General features: G+C 40.4%; 1 protein-coding gene across 1 annotated transcript in view; it reads right to left on the bottom strand.

The window, feature by feature from the left end:
• LOC149251400 (golgi-to-ER traffic-like protein) overlaps window positions 1–19,778 on the bottom strand; it is a 400,402-nt gene that overhangs the window by 66,188 nt on the left and 314,436 nt on the right. Inside the window, exons 8-9 of the mRNA XM_089459410.1 lie at window positions 10,930–10,976; window positions 10,510–10,638 (exon numbers count right to left, since the gene is read on the bottom strand). Coding sequence (XP_089315536.1) covers window positions 10,510–10,638; window positions 10,930–10,976 — 176 coding nt within the window. The remainder of the gene's footprint in view (window positions 1–10,509; window positions 10,639–10,929; window positions 10,977–19,778) is intronic.

Below are 19,778 nucleotides of genomic sequence, written 5' to 3'. Positions count from 1 at the left end.
TCTCCTGACCTTTTGCCTCTGAGCCTCTGATTTGATCTTCAATGCTCTGATACCATGTGAAAATTTCCTCGATTGCAATTACTAGACATTATTCTCCTAACTATTAGCAGTTTAATTGTTTACGACAATTAATGAATAATTCACAATTCTAGGAACTGAGAAATAGATGCACACACAATAAAATCGACACCAATATTTTTGGACTTAAAATGTCCCTGGGAAAACCCCGAAGGGAAAACTGGTGCAGTAGATGAGGGTTTATTTTATTATTATGTAGAAAATTTTGAGTACAATAATTTGGATGTGAAACTGGCAATCCTCTAGCAAATTCATCTGAGAAATTTTTTCCATTCTACAATCAATTTGGCCTCCCTCTGACCTGCTCGAACAGGGGACCCATCACTCTTGATTGTGATCTGAATTGATTGTCAAGTGAGGAGGTCAAATGGTTTATTTATAATGGTCAACCTGGATGGGATTTGACCAAGGGTCACTCCATTCACAAGGTGGGGCCGACCTAACTTTTGGGTTCTACATGAAGGCCATATATAATAATTCTATTTTCTTCATATACAATATTTTCTTGGGCCGAATTAGGAGGTCATTTCAGCATGCAGGAAGACCTCCCAATGCTAAAAAAATCAACACTCCCTCTTAGTGAGGGAGGTATTCTCCTGTAACATATTTCCCTTAGTTGGGAATTCTCCTTCCTTAAGAAAATTTTCATGAGCTTGTCATAATGATGCATGTCCATAAATATCCAGGGTGGGCCAAGTTCCTTTATGGCTCCTTAGGCAAATATATTACATTTCTTTGGTCATGACCTTAGCCTAGGCATCAAATTTTTCTAACTTCTCAAGAGAATTTGCCTTTGGACTATTCACCTTTCTGGTCAGAGTCCTTTGTGACCTACCCAAGTCCTTCTAGTATTTAAAGGTGAATTTCATCTATCTCCTTTGGTCGACATAGCCAAGTCCTTCTAGTTTCTAAGGAGAAGATCTGTCCAATATTATAGTTTCCCTAGAACATTCACTTTTGGTCGACCTAGCCAAGTCCTTTTGGCTTCAAAAGTGAATGTATACATCTTTTCTTGGTCAAAATCCTTTATGACCTAGCCAAAATCCTTTTTGGCTTCCTCATCATTCCTTTCAATGAGGGAGACATCTAGCATCATACTAAGCTCAATTTTGTCCACAATCTATTCATTTATGAATATATACTAGAGCTCAATTGCTCCTTTCTTCATCATGTCTCGAATGAAGTGATTTGGTCATTACTTTATGCAAAGACTCACTTCATTTCTTAAGATATATCCAATATACATCATAAGTATTGATGTACTATATATGTATATTAGCTTGAGGTGTTCAATTTCATATATTTGGTCCATGAATATGGACTTGTAAATCATCAGAAAAAGAAGCTAGACAAAATCCTTCATATTGAGGTCTTCCTTGTGTTAATCATGGTTGCTCCCATTGTCACGACAAACAATCCTTCTATTATTCCTTTCATAAGCAAGTTCTAATGTCTAAACTTTGGAGGTCTAAACTTAGGAAAACTGGCTAATTAATTAGTATTAATTGATAAAGGTAAGAATTATGTAGAAACTCACACGGATTGACTAGGAAATAATCTCAGTCATTGATTAAGTGTTAATCTTGATCGTTGGAGTCTCGTGGTGAGATATAAGAAGTAGATGGGTAGATGGAGGAACACACTTGTGAAACTTGAGATCAATTTCCTTGGGCAATTTGATTTCTCTAGAGACCAACAACCGAAAGAGTTCAAGACAGAGAAAAGAAGCAGAGACAAAGAGGGGCACAGACATCGAGTCCGGAAAAACTTTTCTAGTTCCAGAGAGTCAGAAAGAGGAGGCCAAGATTTTCTCCAGGAGCTTGTGCAGAGACAACACAGAGCCTCAAGAGGGAAATTCGGTCCAATTGAAGAGGAGCTCGTTCTAGGTTCAAAAGGTGGGGAATATTTTCTAGAGTGTCGAAGAGACAGTGTCTCAGTCAAAAACAGACAGGACGGCTAGATTGGCAGCTAATTCATGCAGAGCGTGTGAAGGATTGCACTGGGGTCACGCAGGGCTTGCATGGAGCTAGTTGGACAGCAAGCTTCTCAGAGGCATTCAGGGGTCAGGATTGCTCGGAGAGAGGGTAAAATCTGTCAAATGACTTTTGCTAGTATTCCTCTTGGATAGATTCGCCAGTTTGGCAATATTTATTATACTCGGAAATTCTCATTGTTGCTTAATAATAAAAACCCTCATTTGTTGCAATGGTTTTCCCAAGTTGGGTTTTTTCCGAGGACTTTTGTCAAAAATTAACTATCACAATTTTGAATGTGCGTCGGTATTTTCTCAGTTTCCAGTTTATCTTCCACGGTATTTTTATTTACGAAGACTGCAGTGTGAATAATTCATTGTTGTTGTAACAATAAACTGAAAATTTATTTCGCAGTTAGAAGAATTAATTCCAGTTGCTACAATAGAATTTCAGTAGTGAAATTTTCACACCCATGAGACATGGGAGGACATTAGAGTCCTCAGCATTGATGCATTACAAGCTATTTTATCATCAAGAGATCCATGAGACTAGTCTTTGTGCCCCAAACACAAATTGGGCCCCACATAATGATTTGCATGGAGATCTAGGGGCCATCCCCTAAGTTTGAGATTTATGAGCCCTCTTACACATTTTGGCACAAAGAGGACTCAATGTGGCCTTCCAATGGCCCTACATCAGCATGAAAGCATCATTTTGGCTAGCATTTGGATGGCTAATTCATGTTTAAGTAAAGCTACTTGCTTGACTTGTGACCATGGGATGTATCTTGCCCATTTTTATAATGTTGAGGGGCTTAGGCTAATAATTCAACCTAGTAGGACTCATATAAATAGAACATAACTTCATTTGTATTGGATCATCATCATACTTGGGAATTTCGGCCTTCTTGGCAAATTCGCACTTATTCTTGGATTGGATATTGGATGATCTTGGATGCATTTGGATATTTGGAGCTGAAATTTTGATCTTCTTTGGAGCTATCTCTTGAATTATGGATGGATATATCATATTGTCATCTTGTAAGTGCTTTTTGTTGAAGTTTTTCTCTTGAAATAATGTCTAATGTATGGAATTGTTGCAACTAGATTAATGTTATATTGTGCCCTAATTTTGCAAAGATAAATTTTTAAAGCTATTTGGTTAGAAATTGCATATGTTACTCATAGCATGACATGTGATGAATGTTCCTAGTGATGAAATATTATTTTTCCCCATAAAACTCCATAATTCTTGAATGGGTAATTGTTGAGGGTTGGTACCTAGGGTATCAATTCTTAACCTCCTTAAAGACAATTTTAACTAATCTAAAGCAAGTAGGACTCCATATTCCCAAAGGACAAGGCACTGGTCCAAGCTTTTGTTGATCAAACCAAATTATTCTCCATAAATTTCTCCTCCTAAATTTTGGTCCCCTAAAATAGGACGGCTAGGCTAGGGCTTAGAGCAAATTGCATTAGAGGAAGAATTGATGGATTCCAGGAGCACATACACCAAGCCTAAGGTTTAATCTACAAGACCCCAAAGTTTGGCAAGCATCTCATTACCCACCACTTTTGGGTAGTGTACATGGGAGAAATTTGTTCTCCTAGATGGTCCTCAGTCGGCAGCACCTTACAGCCCCCAGATAGCTCAATGTGCCATGTTCTCCGCCACCTGAACCAGCCATGTGGTCCCTCGCCCATATTTTATGGATGTATGTTTAAAGGTGGGCCTCCAAACCCTAAAGGTATGGCTTTTCATTGGTATAGTTGAGTAGTTTTCCTTACTTGTCATGGACACGTTTGGCCATGAATTGGCGGGGGGATTTGCTAGAAAGAGTGGGTTAGGTTTGCATTCTTGTCTCCATTGCCCAATTTCGTGGCTACCCTTCTATCCTAGTCCTGTGGGATCTCCTTTAATGGTCGTTGGCTTTAGGGTTAGCACTACATGGGAAATCTCAATTTTGGTTGTGTGGTCCCGCTTTCGATACCACCGACATTACTCCCTTTCCACTCATTTGAGCCCCATTCATCTATTTTCTCGTCTAGGTCCACATAGGGTTAGCCTCCCCCTCCCCTTGTCCACACATTGGGTCGGGCCTGGAACGATGCCCCGAAGGTTCACGCAGCTAAAAAGAAAATAAAAGCATTATTTGGACACTCTCAAAAAGAAATGTACCACAAAATGCAAAATATGGTCGAGACTCGAGACATACAAATTTAACACATGGGCAAAAGCCAAACATGATCTCTACCCCTTATTCATGGCCATCACCCTGGTTCCCCTCCATCATTAAGGAACCCATGATTGTCCCAACCCCTGGTGAGCGATGAACTGCACCACCTCAAGGGGGTATCCAATGTTATATATTACACATCATACTCTCCATCCCCTGCAGCCCTGAGCAATTATAAAAAAAAAATCAATAAAAGGCAAAAGGCATATGAAGAGGGGTGGAAAAACAAAGGTCGGGCTAACTCATGTGCACCATGATTTGCTCCCATTCATCTCTTTTCCCGTCCAAGTCCACATGTGTACATTGGATCCAAATAGGGTTAGCTTCCCCCTCCCCTTGTCCACAGCTTAGGTCAAGCCTGGAATGATGCCCCGGAGGTTGATGCAGCTAAAAAGAAAATAAAAAGCATTATATGGCCACTCTCAAAAGGAAATGTACCACAAAATGCGTAATATGGCCGAGACATACAAATTTAACACATGGGCAAAAGCCAAACATGATCTATACCCCTTATTCATGGCCATCACCCATGTTCCTAGGGCCCTAAATGAGCTCCCTCCATCATTAAGTAACCCGTGATTGTCCCAACCCCTAGTGAGAGATGAACTGCGTCACCTCAAGCAGGTATTCAATGTTATATATTACACATCATACTCTCCATTCCCTGGAACCCCAAGCAATTATAAAGAAAAATCAATAAAAGGAAAAAGGCATATGAAGAAGGGCGGAAAAACAAAGGTCAAGTTAACTCATGTTCCACGATTTGCTCCCCCCTCCTACACTCATATACCCAGGTGTGGGCTTCCCTTATTATAGCTACCCATGCACCTTGACATGTGGTCTAGATGATTCCCTTGATCCCCCACTCCATTCCATGATTATATCACTTGCCACCTACCTCTTAAAGGATGTACTATGGATATGCCACCCCCTTTAGGGGTAGAAACCATTGTTTTACAACCCGGCCGAGTCAACTCCGAAACGGCCGTTTCGAACCGAGCCATTACCAAAATCTTTGACCCGGCCAGCAACCCGGCTCGGTTGACCGAGTCAACTATGACTCGGCCAAGTCATCCAATGACTCGGCCGAGTCATAGTTGACTCGGTCAACCCGGCCGGGTCATGTATTGACTCGGCCGAGTCAATGAAACTACAGCTGGGCAAAATCCAATAATGAACTGAAGGAAAACGATATTTCTGTTTGGGCATAAAAACTCGGATTACAAGGCAGTAACTTTTGAAGGGCTCAGATCATAATTGAATAGTTTTTCTGAATTCGCACAGTGAACAGACTTGCCTGGATCTCAGACTAAGTGAAGAAACATTGATCCAAGCTCAGTGTTGCAGACTTCGGTCTCTTGTTGGAGGCTCAAAACCTGTGGAATTGCGGATCTGTGGAAAATTACTAACTTGCAAAGGAGCTCAGACTATATTACAATCACCTGAAGTCTGTCTACCTGTAGCAGCTCAGACTACAAAAGAACTGTCACCTACACTTCGGACCTGTGGAGTCTGGAGACATTTCAGAACTGTGACAAAAATTTCATTTTGGACTTACGAACCTGTTTAGCATTTGTATTGCAAATTGAGTTCTGAGAAATATTGCAGACTTGTTGTAACAATAGTTCTTCTCTTTGGATTCTTTGAGGGCAGTGAAAATCATAGTGACCTTTGATTGGACCGTGGATCTATCAAGACTAACATATCTATCAGAAAGGTAGTTTGAAGAATATTGTGAGTCCGTTGAAGGAATCTCAGTGCCCTGTTGCAGTGTATTTTGAAGTGACTTTGTTCCAGTTTGAAAAACTATTTGAAGAAATTGTTTAAAAAAGCAATCTGTGATCCAAAGTCCACTTGCAGACCTATACAGTGAATGCGGAACTAAAATTGCAGACTTGTGCATGACTTAATCTGTGGAAGAACCTTATAGAATTGTGCAGACTTGTGAAGACATTGTGAAAGCATTTGAAGGGGCTCTTGGACCTTGGTGCAGATCTTTGGACTTGAAGAAATATTTGGGACTAACCTTGGACCAGATTTGAAGAAGGTGCAGAACTATTATTAGAGCTGGTGCAGTTCATTGAAGACACATTAAAGTCTTGTATTGAAGATCATAATGCAGTGTTGATGTCATCATGAGGTAACTTGAAGAAATTGATCCCCTTCCTGCTTGCTGCTTGCCCAGCACCAGAATAATTGTCCATCCCCATCAATATTTAAAATTATGTTTTTTTATAAAAAAAATAAATATTTAATGTATTTTTTACAACGACCGAGTCATTGAAATCGAGCCGGCCGAGTCATTACCGAGTCCGAGTCCGAGTCCGAGTCGATCCTCGGCCGAGTCCGAGTCCGAGTCCGAGTTGTAAAACATTGGTAGAAACCAGCTAATAGGGACCTTGTTTAACACCTTATTGAGCTTGAAGACACTTGTACATGCCAAAGCACACTATGGAAGGACATGCCACCATGAAGTGCCCCATTGATCCCATGATTTGTAAGCATTATTACTTGATTATTCTAATGATTTGTTGTATTGGAAGGCAAGGGGATGCATTGGCACTTATGCAAGATTGCAGGTGGGTCTTCATTTAGGGCTTGGTCTACCTATACGGGGTCCTAGCCCTCCAAATGGCCACATTCGCACTTGTAAGGTGAACATTGAAAGCCATGGACCTCTAACATAACAAATATTACTTCATGGATCCCCAACAACATTCATTCATTTCTCGTGTTCCACCTTTTGGATGAGAATGATGCACCTAGTCCACCATGCCCAATCGGCTCCACAGTCACACCATACACTTGGCAGATGTTCCAGGATGCCTCCCACTGCAAAGGGAGATCTTATGTCATTACTCCAACGCTTACAGATGGTCTACAGGCATATTTGATCCATTTGGTGACCCATGAGGATGTCCTTGTGCCCCCACACCCATTTGGGGGCACCATAGGTTCTTGATTGGAAAACAAGGGACCAACCCCTTGTCCACTATCTTTGGAGTCCATTTTTACATGACGGCACCCCTTGGACTTCATTAGGCCTCCTCAAATGCCCAACAACTCACTTTGTTGATCATTCAACACTCATGAGAGGCTTATATTTAAATTATTGAGCTATTTGGTGGGCTTGTCACCAAAATTTTTGTCATTATGCACATTACTTTATTTTAGGGGCTAAATTAGGCATAATTAGCTAAATCGAATTCATTAGGGAGTGTATAAATACAAGTTTGACGAATCATTTTCATCATCATCACTTAGATTGGAACATTCTCTCTTGTGAGATTTTCGCTATTCTTTTTGGAGGACGAAATTGGATGAATAGATGAATTTTGATGTTTGGATCTCTTCATTTTTGCCTTGGAGCTTCATTACTGGCATATAATGATGATTGGATGTACACTTTCTTACATGTAAGTACTCTTTCGATGTTATTTTGTTACTTTCTTATGTCACATGTATGTTGTTGGGGATTTTCGCTATACTAGATTGAATTTATTGATTTTCTTATGCGAAATTGTGGAAATTTGTCTTTTTTATAGCATTGCATCATGTCATGGGCCATGTATGAATGAGTGAATGTTCCTAGAGATATGTTGTTGAAAATTTATATTGATAAGTCATCATATATTGCATATGGAAATGTAAAGACCTTGAAGCAATTGTCCAATACCCTAATTACCATGCGAAATTGTTCTAGAGGCCTCCTTGACCAAGTGAATTCATTCCAAGCATTGGAACATCCTTGACTCCATTTCTCCCAAAGGATTAGGCATTGATCCTCCATAGGTGATCACCTAAAACCATATCTTTCTCACCCTTCTCTCTTACTTTCTAGGCCTAGCCTCCATAGGTGACCTAGGGAATCATTTTTCTCATAATTCACCCATCAAAAAAAATTGATCTCTTGCCGTCTATTGCGCTCTTGTGTCTCCTAGGAGCCTCCCAATTTGAGGCAATTCCGACAGTGGGATCCCAAGATATTCCAAGCCCTAGATCTGAGATCGATTCTTGCCCTTGGTTTCCCGTTGGCTAGTGACCTCATAGGGATCATTGCATTAAAATCACTGAAAGTTTTCCCTTTGATTCCCTTCTCCTCAATTAGGTCAAGCACACCTTGATTGATCAATTCCATCCCCTTGACCTAAATTTGGGTCCACTTGGTCCCGTGTTGTCCCACAACTTATTGAAGCTAATTCAACAAAGACCATTTGGAAACCAAGTTTTCACAAGGATTTCTAGGACTAGGTATCTCCTTTACAAGTCTTATCCGCAAACCCTAGCCCTTGAAATCCCCTTGGCCCTTCCTAGAGAGCCTTACACCTTGCTTCTCAAGCAAGTGAACCATACTATTGAGTCTCTCTTGTGAATAGGCCTTAGTTATCACTCCTTATCCTTTTATTGACTCATTCATCTAGTGATTCCCTCTATACCAAGTCTCCTCCCATTGGCGAAAGTCCGTAAAAAGTAGGGAGCTATAGCTGAGGTGACAATGGGCTATTGTTCCATTGTTGCCCTTGACCTAGTAGTTTCCTTTTCAGGATCCCCTCCTAGGACCCTTGCTAGTTAAAGCGGTAACATATCCCATAGGTTTTTATCCATAAAACCTCTTGCCCTAGGTGTACCCTAGAAGGGAAACCCTAGCTTGTATTTCCTTGACTTGGGGACTTCTTTGAGGGTTGTATGAGCTTAGTACTCAGTGGAGTAAATCATAAGAAGCCCTTTATCCTCCTTGCCCTGATCTTGAAAGTACCATTATCCAAGATAATTCATGAAACCCTAGATCTCGTGCAAGTTCTTTTAAGTTTTTAGGTCTCTTTGAGGGCACGAAGCACCTTTAGAAGTGTCATATTACCACATAGAGCTTCCTTTGAGAGGCCCGGCCTCATCGCCTAGCACTTTAAACCTTAGAATATATATTAAAAGGTGATTAGCATCCTACTCGGACATTGGTTGTGGTGACAGTTTTCCATTGTCCCATTGTTATCACTTGATCTAGCTTCTTGTCCTATAGGCTTTCCCTCCTTAGGGCCCGCTAGATTTTGTGGTAACATGGCTAATTGGATTTCTTCAAGCATATCAAGGAAGCATCTAATCAAGTAAATTTGTTCATTACTTGAAAGAGCTTATGTGTGATTTTCATTTATCTCAATCTAAATCCATCATGTTTGTTGCCGGAAATGGTTAAAAGAATATCATGTTTTCATATGAAATGGCCACAATTTACATTTCATAGTGATAAACACACCCTCATGATGTATTTGAAACTCTTCCCTAATTAGAACCTTGAAACCAATTTTCCACATACTAGGATAGCCAAATAACAGTGTTGTAACTTTATCATTCATAAGTTTAATTTTCTGGAAAGTTGTTCTACTAGGTGATGTTGACTCTATTAACCCCTTATGCTTCAAAGCAACATAGAGTTGCAGTAGAGTTGTTCACCGTATCCACTCAGGAAACTTAGACGTGGATCTGTCTTTAATGGTTCTATGTTCTCTCTCCACAATTGGAGAACGCCTTACTAATGAATTAGCTGTACAGTTCATGTCTAAAGGGACTCTCCTTCAGAGAGATGTGAGAAATTGTGAACTTGGACTGCAGTCTGACCTAATGGCCTTTCTTCCGTACTGTAGGTAAACATTTCTGCCAAATTTACTATATTGTTCTATTATATTTTTTTCCCTCTGGTTGGCATTTTCCAAGAAAATAGAAGATGACTTTATTCCAAGGTTTATAAACATAACTAACTAAATACTATGTATCAACATTATACTCTAATAGGAAATGTGTTTCAACTTTCAACAGAAAAAAGGTATGATATTTACAGGAAAATTTGGAGGCCAGTGAGCAAATTAATATCCCTCATTATTATTAAACAAGTTGGTAGCCAAACAGACCAGTTCCGCTTCTAGGATGGAGCATACATGTAGCCATTGTATATCTATTTGGATTGGGAACTTAATGTTGATTTACATTCCATGCATAATGATAAAATACTTGAGACAGATTGATGAAAAATACAAATAAATGAATATATATAATCTGATAATCATTATAAAAAATAACAATAAGGTTCCTAATACCCATCTCTATAAATTAACATCCCAACCCTTACATGCACATGATCAATGAAACCACAAAACATATCTCAGGCATAAGATTGTAATTTTGGAATCTAAAACCAGAAACCCATCCTGTGTAGGAGGGATAACTTACGTGAGCAGAAGATATCCAATGAATTCTAATACGGGTGTATCTGGCAACTGTGTCTGTTTAGACACAGACTGTTCCTTTAATTCATCCATTAAACAATTCGCATCTCTCAAGTTTCCAGCAGCCAAGTACCTATAGATGGGAAATTCATATCAGTACTTAGCATACAGCAATCGGCATACAAATTCCTCAGCCCATGGAACCACCTGGAATAGGAAAAGTACCAAGAACAACAAAATGTCAAAAGAGAAACATCTATAGCTTCTTTGACGAAAGTGTCTTATATGATGGAGAGAATACAGTTATCCATGAAAGAGGAATTACAAACACAAAATCAAATTCTTCCTAACCAACTGTTCAATATCCCATGGCACAAAGAAAGATATAAAGCATCTCAAAGATTAGATATATTCAGATACTCACATCAGAACGCCCCTTGCAATGGCCAAATCACCCTCCCCAGGATAACACTGGCAAAAAGAAAATCAACCAGTTAAATCTTACACAGCATGCAATCTCAAGCCAGCCAAACAACAAAAAATCTTAGAATAGCTTATGGAACATTATAAGCATCAAATGAAGAGCTCTCTTTTAAAATATGAAGTCAAGAAGCAGAATATAACTTACATATTTCCAATTTCCTAGCCCATTGATAATTCCCTGTTCCTCATTAAGTTCTATCCTTCCTTTCTAAAATGATTTGATAGTAAAGATAGTAGAATCAAAACATTAATATTGATACACAACAACTAATTCAGGAGATAGTAGCTCCACTGAGTCTTCTCTAGTATCTTAATATAACTTGTTGGACATGTACATATGGACATTAGTGTTGAGAAATCAAGAGCAGCTAGATTAGGGTGATTTCTCTTACTTTGATAACTGCTTGGCATGTTCTTTTACTTAACTTTATGTACTTGTAATTAGCTTCTTCTTTTACTTGACTATTATTGTGTTCTTATCATCAAACAGCTACCAAAATATGAAGATCCATGAGACAAGAGGACACAAAATATAGGCTGCTAGCCAGAGCCAAAACCTCTCCTTTTGAGAGGAAAACCCACAAGAATTCTTCTATTCTTATAGAATCTTCAAATGACGAATTCCATGACCTAGGACCTTTGACAAAGACCCCTCCAAGATCAAGTCAGACATCTCCTTGATGAACTTGTCTCTCACAAAGTCAACCCAAGTCAAACATGCTTCACAACTATTGCAACTTCATCTTCGACCTCAATTTCAGACATGCAACTTATAACTGCAATTGTAATGTCCCAAACTAGGAAAATCAATGATATGCAAAGCAAACAATAAATACAACACCATAAAATTTAAACATTCAGTGCACACCCATGTAGAGTCCATAAATGATAACCCGCTAAGCCATTTTATTAAGATATGGCTAAGTTGCAGGAAACGTTGGAGAAGGGTCTGTTCCCGGCCGAAAACGAAACAGAAACGAGGAAACTCATACCGTACGGTGTGGAAACTTGTTTCCGGCCGTACTGGCCCATTTCTCAAGGAGGAAACATGGCCAGTACAGCCGGAAACGCGTTTTTAGGCCATACAGTGGAGTTTCCTCTTCTAACTTGACTTTTTCTTGTATTTTTTTTTTATTTTTTCGCTTCTAATTTTTTATTGGGTGACTAAAATATCTTCTAGATGCTTCTAGATGCCTTTCAAGTTATAGAAAAGAGGACTTTTTGGGTGGGGCAGCCTAATGTTCAAGCCTATGGCCCTAGTGTTGATATGCAATTCATGGTAATGTTAAAATCTTAAAGTAAAAGTGACATTCTCCTTTATTTATGTCACTTTTACTTAAATTTTTAACATTACCATGAAATGACTCAAGATGTTTGAGAGTGGTTTCGCCCTCATTGGATTTCATATGGAGAAAGTAGAATATTAGATCTCACTCACAATCCAACAAACTTATCTGTTTTTCAGGATTTCAAGATTGCGGGGATTGCAATGTTTCCATTGGATTTTGTCATGAAATAAGGTATGGAACTTGTATTTAATCAAGAGAACCAAGCCCTCTATGTAGGGGAGACTCTCAATAATCAAGAGCATGTAGGGTACTAGGGTATGGAACTTGTATTTAATCAAGAGCACTAAGGTCATTCGACTATGTAGGAGGAGACTCCCAATCAAACACAGGACAAGAAATTAGAAATTTCTCATGGTTGATTTTGGATATTGCTATTTTCATTATGTGATCATTCATGAGTAAATGTGATGTAAATTTAGGGACTTCTAGTTTATGCATTGACAATTGATAATTTAATCATAATGTAATAAATTAGAATGTATCATATATGCTTTATGATTGCACATATTTCTTAAATGTCCAAATACACATACATACATACATACATACATACATATATATATATTGCGATGCGTTTCCCTGTTTCCAAAATTTGGGGGGGTTACGTATCATACCCGTGCCCATTTCGGAAACTCGTACCCGTTTCCCCGTTTCGTGCAACCTAGAGATATGGGAACAATAGTACAACACAGTGTTGAAAATATCGGTATCGACAAAATATAAGCGAGGGTCCAAAAAATATCTTATCGGCAAAATATCAGCAAGCATAAAATATGCATAATATATTCATTCTTTTCAGATTTTTAAACATATAAAGCAATAACAACATGAAATAAACACATTGGCACATAAATATGAAGAAAGCAATGATATATATGATGTCAAATAGAAATGATACATGAAAGGCGATACCAAATCCTGCTAATCCCTGATAATTGTCCATTCAAGGACTCAAATGTGGAGAACTAATACAAAATAACATCACATATATAAAAGTATCTCATCATCATGAGTTATATGTAGCATAACAATAAAACTAGTAGATATCTACCTGAAATCACTACCTCTCCCCCTTTTACAGGAAAACATGATGGGTTGTTTGCCAAGCCTGCCCCTAGTAATATAAGGCCCTGACCCTGACCCTGCCTCTACACCTAATGTCAAATAATGAGTGCTAGGTATGGAGCTGTGCTCTCCTATATCTATAGCAGATGGTGTTGATGTTGATGCTCCCACAATGTCCTCCTCCTCCTCCTCCTGCTCCTCCTCCGAGTGTTGCTCCTCCTCCGAGTCCTCCTCCTCTTGCTACCCCTGTTCTAATGGATCATCTGGCTCTAACCATGAAGGTGACTCCTCCAAGATGGGCTCCTTAGACTCCACCCTCCACTGAGACAATACATCAATATTGTCCAAGGAAATCGCATCTGGATCCATTGGTGCTTCTATTTGCCTCACTCGAAGTCGGGTGTTGTAATGCACATACACTAAATCATTGAGGCGTGCGAACTCCAACCTGTAAGAGTGTCAAAAAAACTAATGAATCTTGACTCTTGACTCTTGACACTTGAAGGTCATAAATTAAAAATTAAAAATTACAATAAGTGTAATTTCTCAACTGAAGGCTGGAGCTCAAAGTTATACCTGTTGCGCTTTTTTGCGTGTATTTTCTCAAATACACTCCAATTGCGCTCACACCCTGAAGAGCTACATGTTTGACTCAAGATTTGTATGGCCAATTTCTACAAATTTGGTGCCCTTGCACCATAGCTTCGCCACCAAATATCTACAACAAAATAGAGAAATAAAAAATTCAAAAACTTAAAACATAATTAAACTTTCAAATAAAAGTTACATAATTGAATTTTTAAAAAATAGAATTATAAGGAAATTCTAAATTGAAAATTCTAATTTCTAATGAGTGATGACTTGTCACTTACGTGGCATGAAGAGGGTCTTTTCCCTAATAGCATCATCAAAGCCAAATAGGCCAACACAATCTCGATAATACTGTATCTCGTGATTGATTTTGCTATGAAGCTTAGGATCAGGGACCATCCTATGAATGGAGCCCTTCCATCACCTCGCCATCAAAATCAAAGCCGCATTTGTATGAAAATAAGGGGTTGAGGAAGAGTGTTGCTGCATGAATGGGTCGATGAAGCATCCCTATCCACCGACTATCAATCGCATCCCATAACATCATATGCCTATCAAGGCCAACAGAACCCTTGTCTGCATAATAAGAACGAATGGCCTCCTTGGCCCTATCCATGCCCTCATACAAATAAGCCATTGCAAGCTTCTCCCCATCTACCAATCTGAGAACCTTTACTATAGGTTCACTAACTGAGCATGCTTCTTCTACTCCACGCCAAAACGTCTCAGAGTACACCATTTTTGCAATGGCTTTCTCGTCCTGTCTCCTGTTGTATCTACAATTACGCCAGTCATCAAACACAAACATTTGCTTCAACTCGAACTGACATCGAAGCAAAGACTGAAGAGTAATAAAGTTTGTGGCAAAACATGTGATCGCAGGACGCCGCAACTCCTTGTTTCTAGTGAACCTCCTCATGAGGCTAAGAACAAAAGCATGGTTATAAATAAACTTGGGGACGCTCCTAGCCATATCAACCACCTCCTTGATAAAGGAGAGTTTTCCCATATCCTCAAGCAACAAATCCAGACAATGTGCTACACACGAAGTCCAGAACAATGTGCGATGCCTCTCCATAAGCATCTTGCTGGCAGACACATAATTAGTTGCATTGTCTGTTATTACTTGCACCACATTCTGAACACCAATCTCCCGAACGAACCCATCTAACAACTCACATATCGTTGCTGCACCTTTCATATGTTTTGATGCATCCACCGATTTAATAAACATGGTACCTTTAGGACAATGTACCAAGAAATTTAGAAGGGTCCTACCCTTCCTATCTGTCCAACCATCAGACATCACTGTGCATCCAGTAACTTCCCATGTTTTTTTCAACTCCGCCAATCTAGAGTTGATGTCCTGCTTTTCTGCTTGAAGAATTGGCCCCTGCAACTCCTCATATGTAGCACTTTTGTACCCTGGGCCCACAACAGCAATAGCATCACACATTGGCTGTCAAAATGGATTGGTTTTGGTGATGTTGAGAGGTAAGTCGCTCCAGAAAATACACCTCCCCATGACTCTGCTTCTTGCTTCTCCTTTTTTTTAACAAGCGATTTTATGCCAGGTTGTGATCCATGTCCTGTTCGTGGAACAAAAAATGATGACCTCGCACTAGCAGTAGCAGGTGATGATGTGCCAGCTGTGGAGCCCCTCCCACTACCCTCAACATCAAAATCAAGAGAAGATATCCCGAAAGATCTACCTGCACGTTCAGCCTTGTTTCTTTCTGTCTCTTCCTTCTTTCTGTCTTTTTCATCAATTGCCTCAAGAGCTTTTTGTATAAGCTTCGGACTAGAAACTGTACAAATCCCAACATCATGTCCAGTGAGTCTAGCCAGATGGTATTTCAGTCGTGTAACCCCTCCTGTCATCCTGGTCCCACACAATTTGCATGTAAGATATGCCCGATTTGTCCCACCATCAGGGTTCCCATACTCCCAAAATGGGTCCAAGGCTTTTGGCATATTTGAATTTTGTAGTGAGCTAACTCAAACCTAGGACACCAAAAAAAAATTGGAATTAATAACTTAATAAGTAATAACAACATCATTTTACAAAATAGTTTTTTGCTACATTATTTGCAATGTGAATTCAATGTGAATGAAAAACCATAAACGACAATAAGAGGGTGCATTTGAAAGTTTAAAAAAAAATGGAGTTTGCTCTCCAAATATGGAGAAAAGTTAAAACCTTTGCATTTGCTCATGGGCATGAAAAACATAGCAAATGGAAAAAAAAAAAAAACAAACAAAATGATTGTAGGCAAATAGGCAAGCAAGAATAATCCTAAAACCATCAAAAAATTCATTAACAAAGGGGTTTATTTGAACATACCTATTAATGGAAGAAATGAAATTGTCTCACTGTTCTTCAAGCTTAGATCAACAAAATCTTTGTTATTGGTGGCAATAATAGCTATTCAACACTCAAACCCCCCTTGGCAGCAAGCAAATAGCTCTCCCCTTCCTTCTCCAGCAATCAGAAATGAAAATGATTGAAAAAAAAAACAAAATCGGACTTTTATAGCCGCGCGACAATTTTTCATTGTCTCTCGACGATTTTTTGCATCGTCGCGGGATATTTTCCCAAGATATCGCCGATATTTCGGAAATATCGCAATATTTTTGGGGAGACAAAATATCGCGATATTTTCTCAGCGATATTTCGTCTCCCCGAAAATATTACGATATCTATGAAAATTGGCAATATCTCGGTGATATTATATACACTGGTACGACATTGTGGAAGAAGTGCACCTAGGCTTTCCTCAATGGAAAGCGTAACAAAGTTCAAGTGATAAAAAGAGAGGCCTAGATGGTAGAATCAGTTGCTACAATGATGCCCTATGCTACCCCAGTGAAATTTTGTTGTCTGCTAGAAAGATGCTGCTAGAAACCCCACCTCCGGTGCTCAAAAAATTCCAACAAATTAACCCCAAGCTCCTCAAACAAAACCCACCAAAACCCAGAAAGGGTTTGGCCTGGTTTTGACCACGGACATTCGGGCTCCATGTACCACGTCCTCCTCCAACTATTGGAAAGTACAGCTTGCCTGCAACTCCAGTAAAAGCCCTCCAAATCACTCCAAAATGTTGAGATACACTTCCCCAAAGTTCTCCTTATCTCTTCCAGCAAATGCTTGCCCCACGAATTGATCCACAAACTCCCACGTTTGCCCAGTGGGAGCCTTCTAGCTGGCCCTAAATGTTGCAAGTCATACTGCTCTCAAGCAACAAGCTCCTGCTCCAAAACTTCTCCCAAAGTCTAGTGTCCCACTGAAGCTCCTTTACCAAAATTCTCTCGACAATTGCACCCCAGAAGATCCCTGAAACAACTCCCACGTATTCCCCTTTGCGTCCTCCTAGAATACGCACTAACTGAGTAATGCCTGAGTGTTATGCTCTGAATCCTCTCCAGCGCTCCTCCAAAATGGTAGAATGGAAGCTCAATAGGGTGGCACTCGTGGTCAACTAAGGAAAGGGTGAGTTCTCTACTTGGAAAACTCGTTGCTAAACAGCAAGTGACCTGGCTAAGCAGATCGAACAACTAAAGTGAGTTCGCTAAGAAAATGATACCAAATGAGGCTAAGCCTCCTCTATTTATAATTTGTGGGCCTTCTTTCCCCACGTGGGCCCCTCCATCTAGCCTTTCGACTTCCCTCCTTGGCTATTCGAACTTTTTCCTTAGGCAAGTGTGTGTTTCTTCATGTGGGTGGCCCCCCATGCTTCATTAACCAAACATTACAGCCCCCCTTTTCCTCCTAAGTCGTTTTCCCAAAATTTTGTGGGTCCCATGGCCTCCAAAAATGTCAAAATTGTGGAAAATGAACCTATGACAAATTAATTTAGGAAGAGACATTACAATCCTCCCCTCCCAAATGTTGCTTGTCCCCAAGCAACTTCAGCGTTGGATGCTCAAGTATGTGTTCACCCTCCCAAGTGGCATCCTCATCCGGTAAGCTCCTCCAACGCACCAAATACTCTCTAATAGTTCTTCCCCTTAGCTTCCTTTCCCTGGTCTCCAAAATGGCTTCCAGTTCCAAAACCAGATGCCCCTCATCATCAAGTGGTGGCAACTCCACAACTGTCATCATCTACTCCCCCAACACCTTCTTGAGGCACAAAACATGAAAGACGTTGTGGATTTTGCTCCTTGGGGAAAGATCCAACTCATAGACCACCTCTCCAACTCTCTAAATCACCCTATACAACCCATAGAAATGCGATTGTAGCTTCTCGGCCCCTTTCTGCTTCAATGTGGACTGGCATATGGTTGTAACCGCAAGTAAACCAAGTCCCACTCCTCAAACTGCCACTCAACCCGGTGCCTATTTGCATATATCTTCTGCTGATTTTGGGTTGTCAATATGTTATCCTTGAGAGCCTTGAGGATGTCTTGGCTCTTTTGGATCCAATCTTTGGCCTTTGGAGCCCTGCTGTCTCCAAAAACAATGTCAGCGAAAGACAAAGAATCATATCCATACAAGGCACGGAAGGGTGACATACCAATGGACATGTGATGTGTGGTGTTGTAGCAGTACTCGCCCAGGTGTAGCCATCGAATCCATGCTCTCCGTTGCCCGGTCGCGTGGTTCTAAAGATAGCCCTCACACCATTTGTTGACCCTCTTAGTTTGAGCATCAGTTTGCGGATGGTAACTCGTGCTTGGGGTGACCTCAATGCCCACAAATCTTAAAGGCTCCTGCCAAAATTCTCCCACGAACCGACTATCTATCACTGAGTATAGTCTTAGGGAGTCCATGCAACTGAAGGACCTCCCTGAAGAATAATTCGGCCACCTGTGACGTTGTATACTGGGTTAGTATGGCGAAGAAGTGGGCATATTTGGTCATCCGGTCTACCACCACATATATACAATCCTTCCCCTACACCGCCAGGAGCCCCATGATGAAATCCATGGAGATACTCTCCCATTTCCCTTCATGAATGGGAAGTGGCTACAACAACCCAGCTAGGTGAGTCAACTCCCCCTTGTTCCTTTGGCAAGCCTCACACCCTTGCACATATCTCAATACATCCCCCTTAAGGCCTTTCCATGTGAACGACTCTTTGACTGTCATGTATGTCTTCCAAAACCCCTGGTGTCTTGAGAGTGGGGAGACATGAGCTACATGGAGAATCCTCTCCTTCAACTGTGAACCAAGCACCAAGAATATACGCCCCTTGTAGTAAATGACCTCAGCCATCACCCTATAGCGCTCATCAATGTGAATGCCCCCCAATATCTCGCATGCCCTTCGGTCCTTGGAGTACTCCACTAGCAACAATGCCTTCCAGTCATGGCAAATGCTCATGAGTGAAAGTGTCGTGGGCCTCCTGGATAATGCATCTGCTACTATGTTGTGCTTGCCCTTGACATACTCAATGTCGAAATCGTAGGCCTGCACCTTGCTGACCCACCTCTGTTGCCTGTCACTGAGGCCTTGTTGCCCCATAAAATGGCGAAGACTATTGTGGTCAGTCTTCACCCAAAATTTGTTGTCCACTAGGTACTGTTAGAATTTGGCCAACGCATGCATAATGGCCAACATCTCCTTGTCGTAGATAGAATACGACCTCTCATGTGGGAGGAGTTTTTGGCTCTCAAAAGCAATGGGGTGTCCATCCTGAGACAATATTGCGCCAACCCCCTCTCCTAATGCATCGCACTCGAATGTGAATAGTTGTGCGAAATCTAGAAGTGCCAAAACTAGGCAGTTGCTCATCACCTCCTTGAGGCAATCAAATGTTGACTGTGCTCTGTCCATCCATGTGAA

This window comes from Pinus tabuliformis, chromosome 7, assembly GCF_031772625.1.
Source record: "Pinus tabuliformis cultivar Carrire ecotype Pingquan chromosome 7, CPIR1, whole genome shotgun sequence".
Lineage (NCBI taxonomy): Eukaryota > Viridiplantae > Streptophyta > Pinopsida > Pinales > Pinaceae > Pinus > Pinus tabuliformis.
This window is presented reverse-complemented; position numbering and strand designations above follow the sequence as displayed.